This window comes from Falco naumanni, chromosome 6 (genome assembly GCF_017639655.2).
Source record: "Falco naumanni isolate bFalNau1 chromosome 6, bFalNau1.pat, whole genome shotgun sequence".
NCBI classification, from domain to species: domain Eukaryota; kingdom Metazoa; phylum Chordata; class Aves; order Falconiformes; family Falconidae; genus Falco; species Falco naumanni.
This window is the reverse complement of record NC_054059.1, coordinates 61,805,205-61,821,962: the sequence shown is the minus strand read 5'-3', so window position 1 is coordinate 61,821,962 and position 16,758 is coordinate 61,805,205. Positions and strand designations below refer to the sequence as shown.

At 39.1% G+C, this 16,758-nt stretch overlaps 1 protein-coding gene across 1 annotated transcript in view; it reads right to left on the bottom strand.

Moving 5' to 3' along the window:
* The window catches only part of ROS1 (ROS proto-oncogene 1, receptor tyrosine kinase), a 71,688-nt gene that overhangs the window by 43,108 nt on the left and 11,822 nt on the right, over positions 1-16,758 (bottom strand). The window contains exons 10-21 of the mRNA XM_040598754.1: positions 14,960-15,082; positions 13,771-13,955; positions 12,498-12,595; positions 11,447-11,958; positions 10,610-10,822; positions 9,636-9,746; positions 8,953-9,134; positions 7,805-7,996; positions 3,725-3,825; positions 1,895-2,109; positions 1,398-1,562; positions 642-803 (exon numbers count right to left, since the gene is read on the bottom strand). Coding sequence (XP_040454688.1) covers positions 642-803; positions 1,398-1,562; positions 1,895-2,109; positions 3,725-3,825; positions 7,805-7,996; positions 8,953-9,134; positions 9,636-9,746; positions 10,610-10,822; positions 11,447-11,958; positions 12,498-12,595; positions 13,771-13,955; positions 14,960-15,082 — 2,259 coding nt within the window. The remainder of the gene's footprint in view (positions 1-641; positions 804-1,397; positions 1,563-1,894; positions 2,110-3,724; positions 3,826-7,804; positions 7,997-8,952; positions 9,135-9,635; positions 9,747-10,609; positions 10,823-11,446; positions 11,959-12,497; positions 12,596-13,770; positions 13,956-14,959; positions 15,083-16,758) is intronic.

The following is a 16,758-nucleotide window of genomic DNA, read 5'->3' as shown; positions in this document are numbered from 1 at the left end:
TTCCTTTCTGTTTTCCATTGGTGTGTGGTTATCTGATTTTAACTTAGCAAAAAAAACCCTGTATAAACAGAGACAAATGCACTCTTGCACTCAGACTGGGACATATCTATTTAGCCTAGTCCTGTAGGTAGCAATGGAGCTACAAGAATTTTCACAACATAGAGCGTGCTCTTACCTCCTCTCCTATCCACTTCAAAATCTACTGTAGCTTATAAACTCTCTCTCAGCACTCCAGTCACTTAACGTTTTATTTTAGCTGACTTACCTTTGACCTGCATGAGAGCAAAAATAAACACTGAAGTAAAAAGTGCATAACATTTACTAAAAAATTAAGGAGTGGTTATTACATGCAGCCTTTGATGGTCATTGTAATGGATCTCAATTTCTTTTTCTTGCTCATAGTCATAGGCACATGGTAGATATAGTCATACACTTTCTGTTCCAAATTCTATTGATGCAAGTATGTGCATTTATGTGTGCAATAGATAATTGCAAAGATACTCAGGAACTTGTCCTTGCAACTCTGCCTGCAGCTGACTAGCCCTGAAAGCTGCTCATTCCTCTCCAGGGTTTCACTTGCTGACATAGACCCGGTCCCAGTACCCATTACAGGTGAGGAATGGGATTTAAAATTCTAGTACCTCCTTCAGGGGCTCGAAGGGATGCAGATGTTGTTCGTGCCTTGCCCCAGTATGTGTATGGAGTGACAGTAAAATCAAAGAGTGCAAATGGTTCCAGCCAATCAACTCTGTAGTATGGCACTGTCAGGTTATGGGGATAGAGACACCGTTCACTCTCCAAAGACTGTGAATGAAATAAACCAGAATAAAATAAAACATTTTTTTCCCTCTCAGAAAGGCCCTCAGTTTTCCAAAACTCCCCTCAGCAAGCTGGTCAACTAAATCAAGGCAGAGCTTCTCTTCCTGTGAATGATCATTGTTTCACCAACTCCTGTGGCACTGTAGCAATGCATAGCAACCTACCCTTTGAATTTGAAGTAAAGCTCACCAAAGGTGCTAAAATAAAGTCTGGATGAAGGCTAGATTTCACATTCAGGCAAAGGCTGTCCCACTGGCAGCTCAGAGGGCAATTCTGTCTCTGAGTTATTGTGAAAAGCTTTCTCACACATCTTTGAGCACTGGAAACTCCTTGCCTGGCACTTCACACCCCAGCAGCTAGCCCAGAGCTACTGCCAAGACTGTATGCTGTATTCCTCCTGTGCTGGCCTCAGTGATGAATAAACAGGACAACTTGCTTTATATTTACAGTTTAGTCTGGTTGCTTGACCAATTTGTAAATGCTAAAGCAGAAACAAACTGTATTTCTGTTTAAAGACAGATTCATCAGCAAGTAGATGCAGTAATACATGGAGGTAATAGAGAGGGATTACATGAATATCCTCACTTGCAGAGCTTTTGATCCTACGCAGTAAAAGACAGATCCCCATTCCACGTTTGTGGAGGGACTCCAAGTGATGTGAAAACTTGAAGAATTTCCTTTAATCCTGAAGGAAGACTCTGGCACTGAATCTGGAATCACTTTTGGTGTAAAAGAAAGATTTCCTGTCCATGAAAAGAGGAAGAAATAATAATAATGTAAAGAATATGAGCAGTAGGTAGACTTTTCAAACCTGACTTGAAACGTTAAAGAACTATGGAAAATCTGGTAAGTTGTCATTAGGTAGAAACAATGAATAATAACACCATGTATTCTTTTTTGCCATACCCATCAGCTTTTATAATTGCACATTATCCAGCTATAGCCTGATATATTTATTAATGAGTTGCTGTTGTTCTTATCTTTTGTCAAATGACTGAAGGATTCTAAGAACAAAGAATTACAAGCTGACAGTGAATACCTTTCTTGAGGGGTTTAGCTCAAGAAAATAACGTACCTGGCAAAGGTTTAAGTGATGTATGAACAAGGGTAAAGGCTGCAAACTCTGCTGGTTGTGAGAAGGGAATGCTAAGGCTCTGGTTGACTTCCTGAGTTGTAATGAACTGAAGACTATTAATCCAGAACAGACGACCACTGTAGTATTGCAGTGTACTCTGAGATATTTCTGAAGTACTCCATGCTGCAAATTCTGTGATGATGGCATTACCACAACTGTGAAAACACATATGAAATTAGAAAACCGAAAACACACATGTAGAGAGAACAAGATTTATGCAATGTTTGACACACTGATAAGTTTTGCATCATTTAGATTCTTAATACTGATGTAGGAGGTAGGGAAACAATTCAAAAAGTTTTCTTTAAGTTCTCCAAAGCAGAATGCTTTTCAGAATGGCACATTGCAGAAAGACCTGTCAAAATTTTACCAAAAAAAAAAAAAAAAAAAAAAAAGCAAAGCTTTGATTCCCTTGATTTCATTAGAAAACGTAAAATGGCTTCATATTCTGATGTATGGATGTAGAAAATTGAATATTTTGAAAAACGAGCCCACCTTCTCTCAGCAATTGCATTGAAACAGTAGAGTCTACTTCATAACATGAGATTCATTCTACTTTGTTACAGCAGGTCCTCAGATGAATTTGAGCCTGCTAGTTTCCTTGATAACCTTTTGTTATTTACTAAAGCTCTCTTAGCATTTTCCTCCACTGGGATCACTGGTGACTTAATCTGTCATGTTACTTCTAGTCAAAACGTACAGGCCTTTTTTGGAACAAATTTATCTTCTGGGTGAGAGATTAAATGTGTTGTAAAAGGCATCATTTTGCCATCTCAGAAATGTCTATCAGCTTAGACACATGCTATCCAAAACAAATTTGGAAAAGCTTTGACATGCCATCAGGTCCATTAGGGTGGATTATTTCTAATCTCTCTGTTCTGGCATGCCAGGAACAATGATGTATGGTTGTCAATTGGTTCACACTGGAGCTGCATGTTCTAGCTAAAACTAATCAACATATTTTGATTCCTTAAATGTTTACCATTAAACATAACAAGTCTAGTATCAGTCAGAAAACTCAGCTGATTCCACACAAAACCAGCCTGCAACATTATGAGCACATGCAAATACTGTTCAATTAAGTTTAAGAAGTTTATTATGATACTTGAAAAAAAAGATTAATCGCACTCTCCATATGAAAAGGAGCAAAAATGAAAAAAGTTTCATGAGCTATCACTCATCATGTACTTGGTACTTACAGAACAAAATACCATTTACAGAACAAAATTTTTCTCAAGGTCTTAGTATATATAAAAGCTGACCCATAAACACGGTTTTGTTTCGTTTTATTTTTTAAAAAAAATTGCCCTTCAGGAATAATGGTGCCATTGCATTCTTAGGATGATCGAGAGGAATGTCTGCTGAGTACTGACTGCTCAGGTAAGAAAGCAGTGTCAGTTCAAGTCCTAAGCTCCATGCAAGATGAACAAGTTACAGCTCCAGGCACTTGAAAACTGTCAGGTATTGCAAATGCCAAAACATAAAATAGACAATAAATGGCGATTATTTCCTAAAGCTAAGTCTAAAAATTGATGAGTATGACCTCAGTTTGGTTAAGCTTCCATACTGTGTTTCTCTCACTGTAAAACATGTTTAACAACCATCCCAACAGGTAGTTTGCCATCAGCTAGCTATGATCATTAGCTCTTCTTTTTGTTTAATGTTAAATCAATAACTAGTGTGCCCAGCATTGGACAAAATTTGTTTTTAAAGAATATCGCAAAAACTAGGAAACATAGACTGTCTTACCTCTGCTACACGTTTACTTACCCTTCTTTGCAAAGAGCAACTCTGTACAGGTTCAGGCATAGACTATCTCGCACAAGCCAGTAAAGAAAACCATAGGTGAAATCCAAAGTTAAACCAAACACCTAAGAAAATAAAAGTCAAAAGTCCAAATAGCAATTTGAACACACCTTCACTTCTGAGGTAAAAGCTCTTAGGCATAACTGTTGTCTAGATAGCAACATGAGTAGCTCTTTCTTGGCAAAAATAACACTACTATCATGAATATTTATTTTAACACAAAAAGAGATAGCACTAGAAAATCATCAAGTCCTTGGTGGACACCTATTTATAGCAGCTGATGATTTTCTAGATAGCACTTTATGAGCACCTGTCACAGTGTTTATCCCTGGAGTATCTGCGCACTTCAGATATGATGGCAACAGTGTATCAAGTGATTAGTGGAACTACCTATCAAAATTCCCAAAACACCTCCGGTATTTTAACATTCTTAGTCTAAAACAGGTGGTGGATACCCAGTCTGAAAGTCAGAAACACCTTCTGAAAGAAGTACTTCAGACCTTTTGCCTTTGTTTTCTAGCTTTGATTTTATGAATGCAATATTTAATGAGTTGCGTTACTTATGGAAAATACATGTAAAAATTTTATTGATGTATCTGGTTAAACAGGAAATTCAAGCATTTATATTTTGGTAAATTATTTATTTTTCAATAAAGAGTGTGGGGGGGTGGGAGGAATGAAACAATCTTGCTGTTCATTACTTCAATATTTCATCCTCATTTAAGCTAGGTGCAAGATTTTTTGTTTGTTTTTTTTTTAATAGGACCTAATATTCGAAACAGAGCTTTCTTGCTTTTGCAGTAAACAACAGATTCAATACCATATGCAACAATAATAGAATTCAGACTTCTAATAATCTGTTCTGTGAATAACAAAGAATTTTCTTCTACGAATTAGTCTGCTAAATGTTATCAAGTTCAACCTATGTCATGTCATTAGCACAGCTTGCAAGTTGTTAGGGGCCTCTCTGAACGTTTTCCAGCAGCTCTCAAACTTCTTGTCCAAACACTAGTTGTAGCTATTCTTTTGTAAGCTTAATTTTCCATTATGGATGTAAGTGGAGCAGTCCTTTTTTTTTTTTTTTTCCCCCAACTCTTCATTAATAAACCGCAGAAGATGATGACAGGAAAGCAAATGCCATATCACTTAGTTGTCTGTTGGTCCTTATGTAATCACATTCTTGACATATTTCTGTTGACATTGTATGTCAGAAAATCAAGGTTTGAGTGATTGCTCCTGTAGGTTTTCCTGTTAAAAATATCACACAGTATGTATGTGCCTGAGTGCACATTTAGTCAACCATGTTATATTTTATCCCATTTACCTATTCTCCCTCCCTTGCATAACACCAAACTACACCTTCCTGAATCTACCTTGCTTTTTTAAATGTCTGGATTTTCTTTTCTTGCCCTGCTTTTTTTTCTGGCACTATTATATTTTCCCCATAGGTGTACCCATTTTCTTTCTCCTGGTCCCTCTATCCCCATCAATAAAAGGCAAAGAAATATTTTTACTGTTCATCTTCACGAGTTAAACAGCAATTTAACACCTTCCTTCTGTTATGCTTCAAAAATAGACAAACTTTACATTTCATGGGAGGTATTAGTCTCTGGACGTGATATGTAGTTGTGATCGTGCAATGTAACTCAGCATCATAAGATGCAACCTAAATTTAGCTACTTGAGATACCTCTTGACTAGAAATAATAAGAGACCACACCTAGAGGGTCCTAGCCCCTCCTGAATGTAACACACTTTGCTGCTCCCCTATAAATTACATTTGTCCCAGGTATATTGAAGAAGTGTACTTACTAAGTGCATTGGAAATTCTATGCCATATCCTAAACTAGAATAAACCTGAGTAGCTGTGGCAAAATCAATCAAGCTATGCCAATATACACCAGCTAAGCTAAACAGCTGATTGGAAAATAAAATAACTGTCATAAAAGGGTTTAGCTCCTGCCAAAGAAATTAGACTATCAAAGCTCTCCCTTCAGATTTGTTTCATATTTGAAAACTGACATCTCCATAGTAGTCTCTTCCTATCACTCAGGTTTCAAGCTAAAAGGAGATACAGCCATATACTGCTGAAGATACTGTACTGACCAGCTGAACAGCAATTCTTTATTAGAAAACCAACTAGTAAATACCAGTAAGAACAGTCATGTGGAGAACATGCTCTGACTGTTGAATAACAGCAATTAACTATTACATCTGTGTTTTAATATTGAAGTAAGAGGTATTCAGGATTGTGCAAGGAAGATACATATTAGTACTTGTGCAAACATGTATTTTCATGTTTATATGTGACAATAATGACCAGTTTGATAACTCCACCATTAAAAAATGTTGTACTGCTCTTTTTTTTCTGATGGGTTTATTTTGGTTTTTATATTAATAAACAAACACCTATCAGCTATAACTGGTCACTTCTCAATCTAGACATTTTTACTTGGCTTTTTTCCTGTATGCATCATGGCAGAAGGCTGAGTTCAGGAAGTCAGCACATAGTTTAGGGGCTGCAGAGAAGCAGGAGAGGAGATGATTGTTTGTAGGAGGTGTGAATAAGTGGATGGTTGAAGGCTGGTATCACTGACATAAAGAAAGGTGCAGAAAAAAAATGACAGGAGCAGACAAGCAGTCTTATTGCTGCCAAGGTTCCTGAAAACAAGAACAAGAAGTTTGAGGTTAGCATGAGGTCATTGAGAGAAACAGGTAGTGAATAAAAAGAGAAGGGCAAGGAAGGTGACACTTGCTGCTTAGAGTAAACTGCAAATTGTCAGTCCTTTGCAACTGGTCACTCAGAAGATATGTGGCAAGTTAAGTGTGCTCTTGAGCTTGGACAGCATAGGTCTTCCCTTGAAGACAGTCCACGCTCGCCAGCTTCCACAGAGAGGTGTGAGGCTAGTACTGGAAGATACAATGACCCTTTCCAGGACAGACATTTCTCTCTACAAGTGACAAAAATTTTTCAGTGCTTCTGTACTTAGCTTTAGAGTTTCCCTCTCCTTCCCAAACCCTCATGAACACCCTAATACATCCACCCTAATACAGCTAAAACAACAACCTCCCATCTCTTTCCCCCCTCCCCATACTGTCCACTAGCTTTACTCACTCTTGCAAGAAGTCCCCTTTCTTTCTCCCTGAGGAGCTGCTCTGCTCTGCAGCAGCCTCTTCACAGCCCTATGGAGCTCCCCAGCAGTACGGAGCAAAGAAAGAGGGGCCAAGCTGAGGCCAGGCCTGCATCTGACTCAGACAAGGGAGAAAGAGAAGACGGGGAAGGGAAGGGGCAAACTGGCAATGGAAAGCCTCGAAGATCCCCAAAGCACAGGACTTGCTATTCCTGCCACCATACAAGGGACAGGATCAGGCAGGATGGGGATTGTCAGTGGCAGATCTGGTACCCTCACCTGTACTGCAGCAGCCACAGCAGCAAGCTGTGGTGGGCAGTGGCAGGGGCCAGCTGTGCTGAGCACAAATATCGCACCAGCTGCCGCCGCCCCCCTCTCAGCAGCACAGGCAAAGCCTGTCTCTGTAGCAGCAATCTTTGCAGCCTGAAGTGCAGCTCCGGTCTCCCTGGCAAATATCTAGTCCCAAAACTGGCCCTCTGAGGACCCACAAGCTGGGGAACATCACAAAGGAGGCAGGATGCTATAGAGCTCTGGCTGCATGTTGTGATGGGAAAGCCAAAACTGACCATTAGATTTAAGTCATTTGGGAAAAGCAAGTGCCTTTCACATATGGAAAGGAGCAGCATTGCAACCGTAAGGACATCTTTGATGTCATATTTTGTTGCAAGGGTCTGACTTTAGAAATGACAAGCCGAAGTTTTGGTACAGCTATTACATGGTTTAATTCTTACCCTGTTCTCAAAATGATTTAACAGTATTGCAAGAAAGGCATGTTATTCTTCTGGTCACAACATGTTGATTTTGACAGCCATGAACACTGACTATTAAAAGATTAAACTTCCAGAACACTCTCCTCCTCGAAAAAAAAATAAAAAATAAAAAAAATTAAAAAAAAAAAAAAAAAAATCAGTCACCTGTTTACCAGAAAACTGTAGCTGCTCTTGTAACATAAGATACTCCTCTCCATTCAGTCTTGTGCTCTCCACTGAATACATTGTGGCCCAGTACAAATAGCCATTTATGGAATCCACTACTAGATCCTTCACTAGGAACACAACATGAGCCACAACATCCATATGGCCTCCCAGCAGGGATTTTCTGTAGATCTAGGGACAAAAGAATTGCTTTTAGCATTACACCTAAATCATCAGCCATGATCAATTAAGTACATGTAAGTGACATTTCCACAGCCATTTATCAGAAGCTTATGCAAGTCTCAGGCTTTGAAACCTTTTGCGTTCGAAGTATAAGGATGAATAACGAGGCAAAATTATTAGTTAATATTTGCCAGAAAGTAACAAAAGAAAAAGCTGAAATATCTCTTCCCCTTGGCTTTCCCAGCTTTGGCAGCCTTCTGTCTGACAGAGTTTCTCACCCACTTCATATTCACTATTCACAAGTGTAAATGAGGGTGCAAGGCAGTGTGAAATCTGGCCTCCTAGCTCCAGTTTTTAAAACAGCTTCTGATTTTGCACTTACAAGAAATGGAAGGCATAATTTGACAGCACTGCATAAATTAGCACTGCAGTTTTGAAGTCAGATACCTTTTAAATAATTCACATGTCAGTGTTCCTGATATGAGAGTGTACAAAGTGCAATTGTAATTATTTTTTTACCTGCAGTGATCTGCAAAATATAACAATACAGAGGCCAATCTTGAAAATCTCTGTGTAAACAAATCATGTCAAATTTGATTAAAATAAATTCCATCTACTTCTTAGTTGAGATCAGCTTGGCAGCCTCCATTTTCACTATCTTCACTTATTTTTACAGTGTTGAATCCAACAAAACTGTTGATAGCATGTTTGATTTGTCTGTTTTGCACCTGGAGTTCAGTATCCTGCATTAGTGAGTATTAGTGAACATCTTACCCCAAACCTTTGTATAACTCTGAAAATCACTCCAGGGAAGAAAGGCCTCATTGTTCTACACTACAATAGCAAAGGTCCAAATTCATCTCAGGTTGGAAGTAGTAAGGATTATCTTCCCAAATACTGTTTTACAGTATTTCTTTTTTACTTTAGGAACTTTTTTTCCTTTTAAGAAGTGCAACTATACCTACCGTATTTGCTTTGCCGGCCCAGTACAAGCATTGACCCAACCAATCAAAGGCCAACATCCTTGCATTTCTGACATCAGATATGTAAGTATTCTCAGTGGTACCCTCTTGTTTGTTCAATGACCAGGTCTGAACTTCCCCCATGGAATTAATCCAATAAAGAGTGTCATTATACCAGTCGAGGTCTTGATGAAAAAAGGGAAGATATTAAGCATTTCAAAAATGTGTAAATAAAAAACCATTTTTTTAAAGAATAAAAAGTAGCCAGACATTTCGGTTATTTAAAAATCAATACAAATGAGGTTAGGCTCAGTTAACATGAAAATAGGGATTTCCTTATAGGAATACAATGTACATACGTAGTACGTTTATAGCCCTGATAATTGCAAATGTATGACATATATGGGGATGATGAAGGCAGAACTATTTTAGAGAGTTGATTTTAGCTCTCCTGTAACTGTAGTGATGTCAGTAAGGTTTCACTAAGGATTAGTTTGGTCCATAAAGTAGAAGAAAGGATGGACACAAAGGCTAGGCTCAGTGAAGCTGCTTCACTGTACTGCACCGCATTCAAGTCTAGACGGCTGCAATGAAAGCTCTTGTCTTTCAGTACTGTTGAAATTTATGGAGAGCTAATCAACGCCGACAAGTCTGTAGCAGTAACATGCAACTTGTTTAGTATTTACCTGAAATATTTCTTATATGGGGATAAAGGAGTTCTCCTGGCCCGTAGCTATCCAACCGCTGCTTCCAGAGCCCTTCAGCCCCCACCGCCAACATATACGGTTCTTCTTCAGCTGATAAAGAAAACTGCAGTTGTGCACACCAACAAGAAACTAATGTATAATATTTGTATTTCAATAGCAGGGGTTCCCATTTCTCTAAAGTTGCAGAAGTACAGTTAAAGCTGACCCTGCCCTAAGGAATTATGGACAAAGAAAAGCATGAAATTATCATAATCTGAGAAACTCAGAGATTCAGGTCATGTTTAAATCCAGAACAGTAAGGCGGTTTGGAACCCTATTAGATGCTTTAAAACCACTACAGGTTTGGACCTGGCCCTACTAAAGTCAGGCAAAAGTCACCCCTAATCTCAAGTTCCAGTCCAGTGCCCTAAACTGAAAGCTGTTTTCCCCTCAAACATAGGTTATTATGGGTGAACTAGGTTTCAGAAAACATTCCAAAGATCTATAAATCTCAGACATCATGCACACATCCATTTCCCCTGTTACCTATGCTCAAACCTAGCCTTTTCAGCTTTTCGTGAGCCTGCACTTTCTCATAAATCATCATTAACCCTCAAGGCACTCCCCAAACCACTTCATCAAAGAAAGTGCTTTACAGAGCACAGGAGAGGAATAACACCTCTCATACCTGTTCATTTGATAGTGTATCAAATAGTGTGGTTAATAGTGTATTTGCATTAGAAAAATGTATATAAGTAGTATTAATACAGAATATACAGTACGATTATTGTAGTTGGAGAATCCTACTATAACTAAAAGCAAATTTACTTATCCTGTATTCTTTAATGTTTCTAAGACTATCCTTTTTGTGCTACTCATTTTTCAGTCTTTGCCCAAAGCCTGGGTCTCACCAGATTGAAAGCTGGATGCATAACTCATTCTTCATTTCTCCTGGGTGACAATGCAACTCTCACCTTCTTCTAAAGTTGTGCCTCTAAATGACTCCGACCATGGCCCTTCACCACCAGGAGACACAGCTCTGACTGACACTTCATATTTTGTGAAGCTGGCTAGCTCCTTCACAGTAAGCCTAGTGTCACTAATGTTTGAAACAATCCATTCCTCCTCAGACGGATGCTGAGATGACACTTTCACATCATAGGTCCAGCTGTGCCAAGCAGATAGACCTGTGAGATGCAAACAATCATGTTATTACAGAGTAGGTGGCTCTAACAGATGATACACATTCTTTGAGAAAACTCAATGTTGGAGACTCATTTCAAAAATGCTAGTATCAGGGGAATTGGGAAAGGGATAAATTGAAAATTTACACTTGCCAGCTCTGTGACCAACCAAGAGCAGTGGTTCAATCCCCCATAAAGAATGAAGTTGGAAGAACCAAAATTTTCCCCAGCTACGTAATTTTCTTATGTTCAAAGACACATGCACAGAGGATGAAGACCATAGCACAGCCACTGATCAAAAGTCATTACATCTCTGGCATGCATTTTCTGTGTGCTATCAGCAACCAACATTACTGTTACTTCAGACCATACTTAAGATGGATCCTTGTTTAAAGTCCCTTGCAAATGACAAATGAGTTACCAACATAAATTTGTATAAATGTAACCAGACAAGCTATTTTACTGGCAAATCTTGAGTTAAATTTTTCAGACTGAGGTAATTCCACATCTTCCAACAGGATCTGCTACTGAAATCACCAAAGCCCAACATCAGGAAAAGGGAAACCAGGAAGTTATTTCTCTAGAAAGAAAACCAGTGGACTTTCAGGAAGAAACAGCTAAACTTACTGGTTCCAATAGTGTGTTCAGGTGGTCTCCAGCTGATCACAGCTTGGTCCAATCCAAATAGCACCATGACAAGCCGAGGAGGAGTTGGTATAGGAAAAGGCTGAGTTGATGTCCCATAGAAAAGCAAGTTGCCAAAGCCAAAGTACTCTGGATATTTCAAATTGCAATCCACAACATACTCATTGAAGCTAGACATCCCCATTGTAGAGACCTCCTCATGGAAAACTGCGCAGCCATCTGTGACAGTAAATGTGTTATCCTCATAAACAAAGCTCTCCGTGTTGTTAAGTGGTATATGTGATCGCAGCGTGTGAAATTCTGAACCATCAAGAAAACCTGACACAAAGGCCTGTTCTGTTTTGTTGAAGAAAATAAGTCTCTTAGATTGGAAGTTGATCATGAAGTCTTTCAGACCACTTGATGTCACTACTGGTGAAGCTGTGGAGGCAGTGCCAGGAAAGAGTGGAAGGTTTGCTCTGTATATGCCATCTTCCAGGAGACAGAAAATATAGCTGGCCATGGAGCAAAATAGACCCAAATAACTACAGTGCAAGAACTCTGTAGATGAGTCACACGTATTTTAACAGCTCAGAGATGTTCCTGCCTTTATGCAGACAATAGGAAAATGCTTTTGGCACTATTAATATACATCCTGGGAGAATTAAGCACATCACTTTTTACCTTCTGGGGATTTGGCTGGCAGACTATTGGAGAATATTCTTCCGTAATACCTCAAGTGTTAAGCATGGACATTTAAAATGCATAGAGCTTCATATTCATAAAAGCACTGAATGTCTGAATACCAAATTTCTGCATTGGAAATACTTTATCTCCTCTGCTAACACCCTAGGGAAGAAAATGCAAAAAACAACACTACATGGCATCACTCCTGTTCCAATTGTTTTGTAGTTTATTATTTGTTGCCAATTGCACTTTTGTTTTGGTAAGGCAAGTTTGAAACAGGAGCCTACAGATGACCAATGAAGTAAAGAAAATTAGAGAGGCACTTTATAGCACCTTTGACACCAAGTGCTTAAAGGAGGACACTTACCCATTATAGGGATCAGCTATAACCTTCCTAGGGGATGCCACATAAAGAGGAGTGACATCTTCAGCTGCAGTGCAGTTCTCTAAATGGCAGACATATATCTAGGTAATGAGAAGAAAAACTGGTGATGCATTTATAGGGTGTTTGCTAATGAGAAAACAATCTGACCTGAGATTCCTTCAACCAGACAATGAAATACCTCTCTCACAGTCCTAGGTCCTTCTGGGCTCCTGAGTTGTCAGTCACCCAAGTATAACACTTGTGCACAAGTATGAATGCAACAAATGCATCCATGACAGCATGAAAGATCTGTCTGTCAGACATCCTCCTCTTAACTTACTAACTCTAAGCTAGAGAGAAAAGCCCAATTTGGGGAATATAGGCAAGCTGTACTTCAAAACAATCTGGCAAGGAAGGGGAAAGAGGGAAAAGGATGTGCTTTTCTGATCCTGTGAGCAAAACCTTGGGACTTCTCTAATCTGCAATGGATTCAGAAATCCATGCCATCAGTCTGTTCACCTACAGCTCATTTGTATCTTTTTATAACTACTGCTTTTCCTGCTCCCTGTTCCCTGAGCAGTAACCGAAAAATCAGACATGGCAAGAAGATTGCAGGGAAAAAAATATTAAATCTCCCACTAACCATTCAAGGCAACTTTCTAGTCCTTTGTGCACTAGAGGACTACAAAGGTACATGCAAAGTCTGATCATTAGTGTAACTGATGTTTTACAAGTAGAGAATCAAGTGCAGAGTTGCCATCTCCATTTTTACTTCAAGTTGAAACAGTTGTAATCTGAGCTGTTATCACTGGTATGAAACACTTTCCCTCTTGAACATCTTTTGTCAATTAAGAAAAGCGTTATAATGTCAGATAATAAAATTATCTGACCACCTTCCTGAGGGAGAATAGGAACTGAACAGGTTAGATGGAGAACCAAGTAACAGAAAGTCGCTTATATCGGGTATGAGGTGAGTGTGAAGTCATTCTTAAAAACAAAGCAGTTAAAACCAAAGGGTTTTATGTCCTAAGGAGAAAAATAAGACAAGAAGCCAGAGTTCCATATAGCCTGTTTGCTTTAAATATGTTCTGATATTCAAGCCTTTCTTCTTTTTTAAAGCTCTGAAATGTGTGAATATTATTAAAGTTAAAAAATGTATTTCTATAATTATATTTTGTGTATACATATCTATATATAAAACAAAATTTCTCATGTAAAATAGATCACAGTAATGGTTCAAATGAAATAAGAAATTAATTGAGCTCTGGAGCACTACCTTTTCATTCATGACAAAGTATATCCTCTGATAAAGCCAGTCTACTGAGATGGACGTAATATTCCCCCAGCCAGAGTAAAAGAGCATTAGGTCAGATACATCAGACATATTTGCAGCTCCTTTCACCCAGATGGAATTCCCCTCAGAAAAATAGATAACTTGCTGATAAACATTCACAGAAATTCCTACAAAGATAGGTACACAGATAATACAAGAAAAGTGTCAATTTTTCAGTTGTTTTTTCTATTTGCCTTAAAAGTAAGTATTTTTCAGTCTGCAACCCAACATCACTGGAGAAAAGTTAACTGGTTTCTCTCCTCTGCTTCTAGTCTTCTTTCACATAATAAGGAAACTTTCCCATTTGCTATGTAAGTGGCATTATTATAGACAACTGCCCTTCAGAAAGGTGATCAGACAGAATGAGAATATGCAACATGTGAACCAACTGACACTGATTGCCCCTCTCTGCGGCAAAGAGATGCAGCTGGCATCTCCTCACAAAGCAGCATTCACTCTAGAATTCAAGCTAGACATTATCTGTGCCACCCCTATATTATCAAAGGGTATTTAGTTAGGGGCAACATTTGTTCTCTGGCATCTTTGTGGCTCTGTGAACTTCCGTAGAGAAACTCAGATTTCCACACTGTCTTGAAGGACCAAACACAGCACCAATGTAGGTAAGAAACATTAGAGTGGCAAGTAATTTCAGATAACATCATTGTCTAGGGACTTGGGCTACTAAATGGCTTGTTGTAGAGCTCTGTGCCCCAGAGTAGCTAACACACTAGCATACTCTTCAGCCAGTAACTTTCGACACTTGGTATTATTCAATTCTCCAGTTTGAACCTCTTCCCCATATTCATGTTGAGAAAATACAGTCATTAATAATAGGGAAACATCTGCTTTGGCTTCATCTTACCTCAGTTTAGATACCTACTATGTAAAACTCCAGCTCTGAAGTAGCTGCCTAGATTCAGTGAAGAAAATGTTGCACTGGGGAGTGCAACATCTCTTCTCAGTGCCTGTCGTTTCACATAGGTCATATCATGTCCTGAAAGTTCCTATTTCTCCGCATTGATGATAAAGGGAGGCTAGATACTGACTCAAGCTAGGTGAGGTGCATTCTGTCCTTGGTGAACACAGAGGTCTAAGCCGTACTTGAGAGAATGAGAGCCCAATCTGATTTTACCTGTAATGTTGTGTTGTATAATACCATTTTGCAGGCACTGGGCAGCTTCAAGGAAATATTCTGTGTATCTCTTCCTTAAAGACTGGTTTCTGGACAGAAGAAGCCATGTTGCTTTTTCCTTAACTAACAAACAGAGACATTCAGAATTAACATAGATGACTGCAGCACAGAGAACATTACTAACTCAGATACATCATTAATAGACATGCATATACACATACACACACATGTACATGTATGAATGTATTTTTACACTATCAATGACAGACTAAAAAGTAAATTCTTTGATTGTTGAGAGTGGATGGAGTTATTTGCCATTACAATGCCTTCTGACTCCTCAGCCAGGGTGAGAATGCACCACATGAATTCCACAGCATTTCCTGTAACAGCAGTGAGTCCCTGCTGAGGGGGTAAGCTGGAGTAAATGAGGCCCTAGGGATTCCTAAGGAAATGAAGGCACTAAGGCATCCATGTGACTCCCAGATCCAGCAGAAGCGGTATATTTAACCCCTCTGGGCCTCTTTGAAAAGCCCAGTCAAAGTAGAATATTGTCCCACAGAGCTGGGGAAGAGCAAGGCAAGTAAGTTTATTTCATTTATTTCATCATGCTGATCGATGACTTTTTCAAGGAACAAGTAGTTTTCACAGATAAAGATGACAATGGGATAATATGATCTGCTTCAAAGTTGATAAATTTAATTCTTTTTTCTAATAAAGTCACAGATTTTGAAGTCAAGAAGGAGCGCTTTGATCACATAAATGATTGTGTGATTCCGTGATTCTATAAGTTCACTTTGTGCTTATACAGGCCTGAGTAACTTACATTGAAGCCTGTGCAGTAAATCCATACCTTCTGTCTGGGCTATGCATAGATCTGGGAAAGACAGCTAGTCTTGCTTCCGAAAATCTAGCACATCTCCTGCTAAACTGATTCACATGTAGTTACTATCATTTTAAAAAGTGCTGCATTATTTCAAGCCTGAATTTGGCTAATTTCAGTTTCCAAACAATCCTCTCCTTCCCCCCTGCCCCCCCCCAAGTTTAAACAGCTGTCTGCTGTCAGATGTCATTTCCTCATATGGGTATCACAAGACTGATCGAATGCTGTCTTCAATAATTCCTGGGTAATCTGCATAGACTGAGCTGCATGTATTTCTCACATGATGCACACACCACAAGTCATTTCGGTGATGATGTCTCCAGGGCACAGTACAAGTACATTTTCTTGCAACCCAGCCCAGAGACCAGATTCTTCACCTGACTCTTCCGGGGGCTCAGATCTACACAGCTCAGTACCTGGTGCAGTAACACCATTTCTGAATGTGATACATGAGGAAGGTTTGCTCCTGTTCATGTTAGCACAGACAGAAAGCACATACCAGTGCAATTTAAGGGGAATAAACTGAGGTTTTACATGGTGACTAACAAGAGGAGGTGGGATCGTTCCCCACCCCAGAAAGGTTTTTTTTGTGGGGGTTAAAGTTGTTTGTTTGTTTTCTGCCTTAAATTGATTGGTTGATAATTGCCTTGACTTAATGAACACAGTCAGATGTACCAGTCTGGACATTTCACAAATGGTTCAAATGTTTACAGCTCAGGACCAGCCAACCCTAGAGCAAAACCTCTGTGGAGCCTCCAGACAAGAACGTATCAGTGTGTCTGAGCTATTAGAAAAAAAAGGAAGTCGTAAAAAGAACCAAAGCAGTTTTAAGTTCAATTTCTCTAATAAATAGCAGAAGACTGGCAATTCAGAGACAGACTTAAAGTATTTGCTAGAGTTGGAGAGTTTCCAGGTGTTG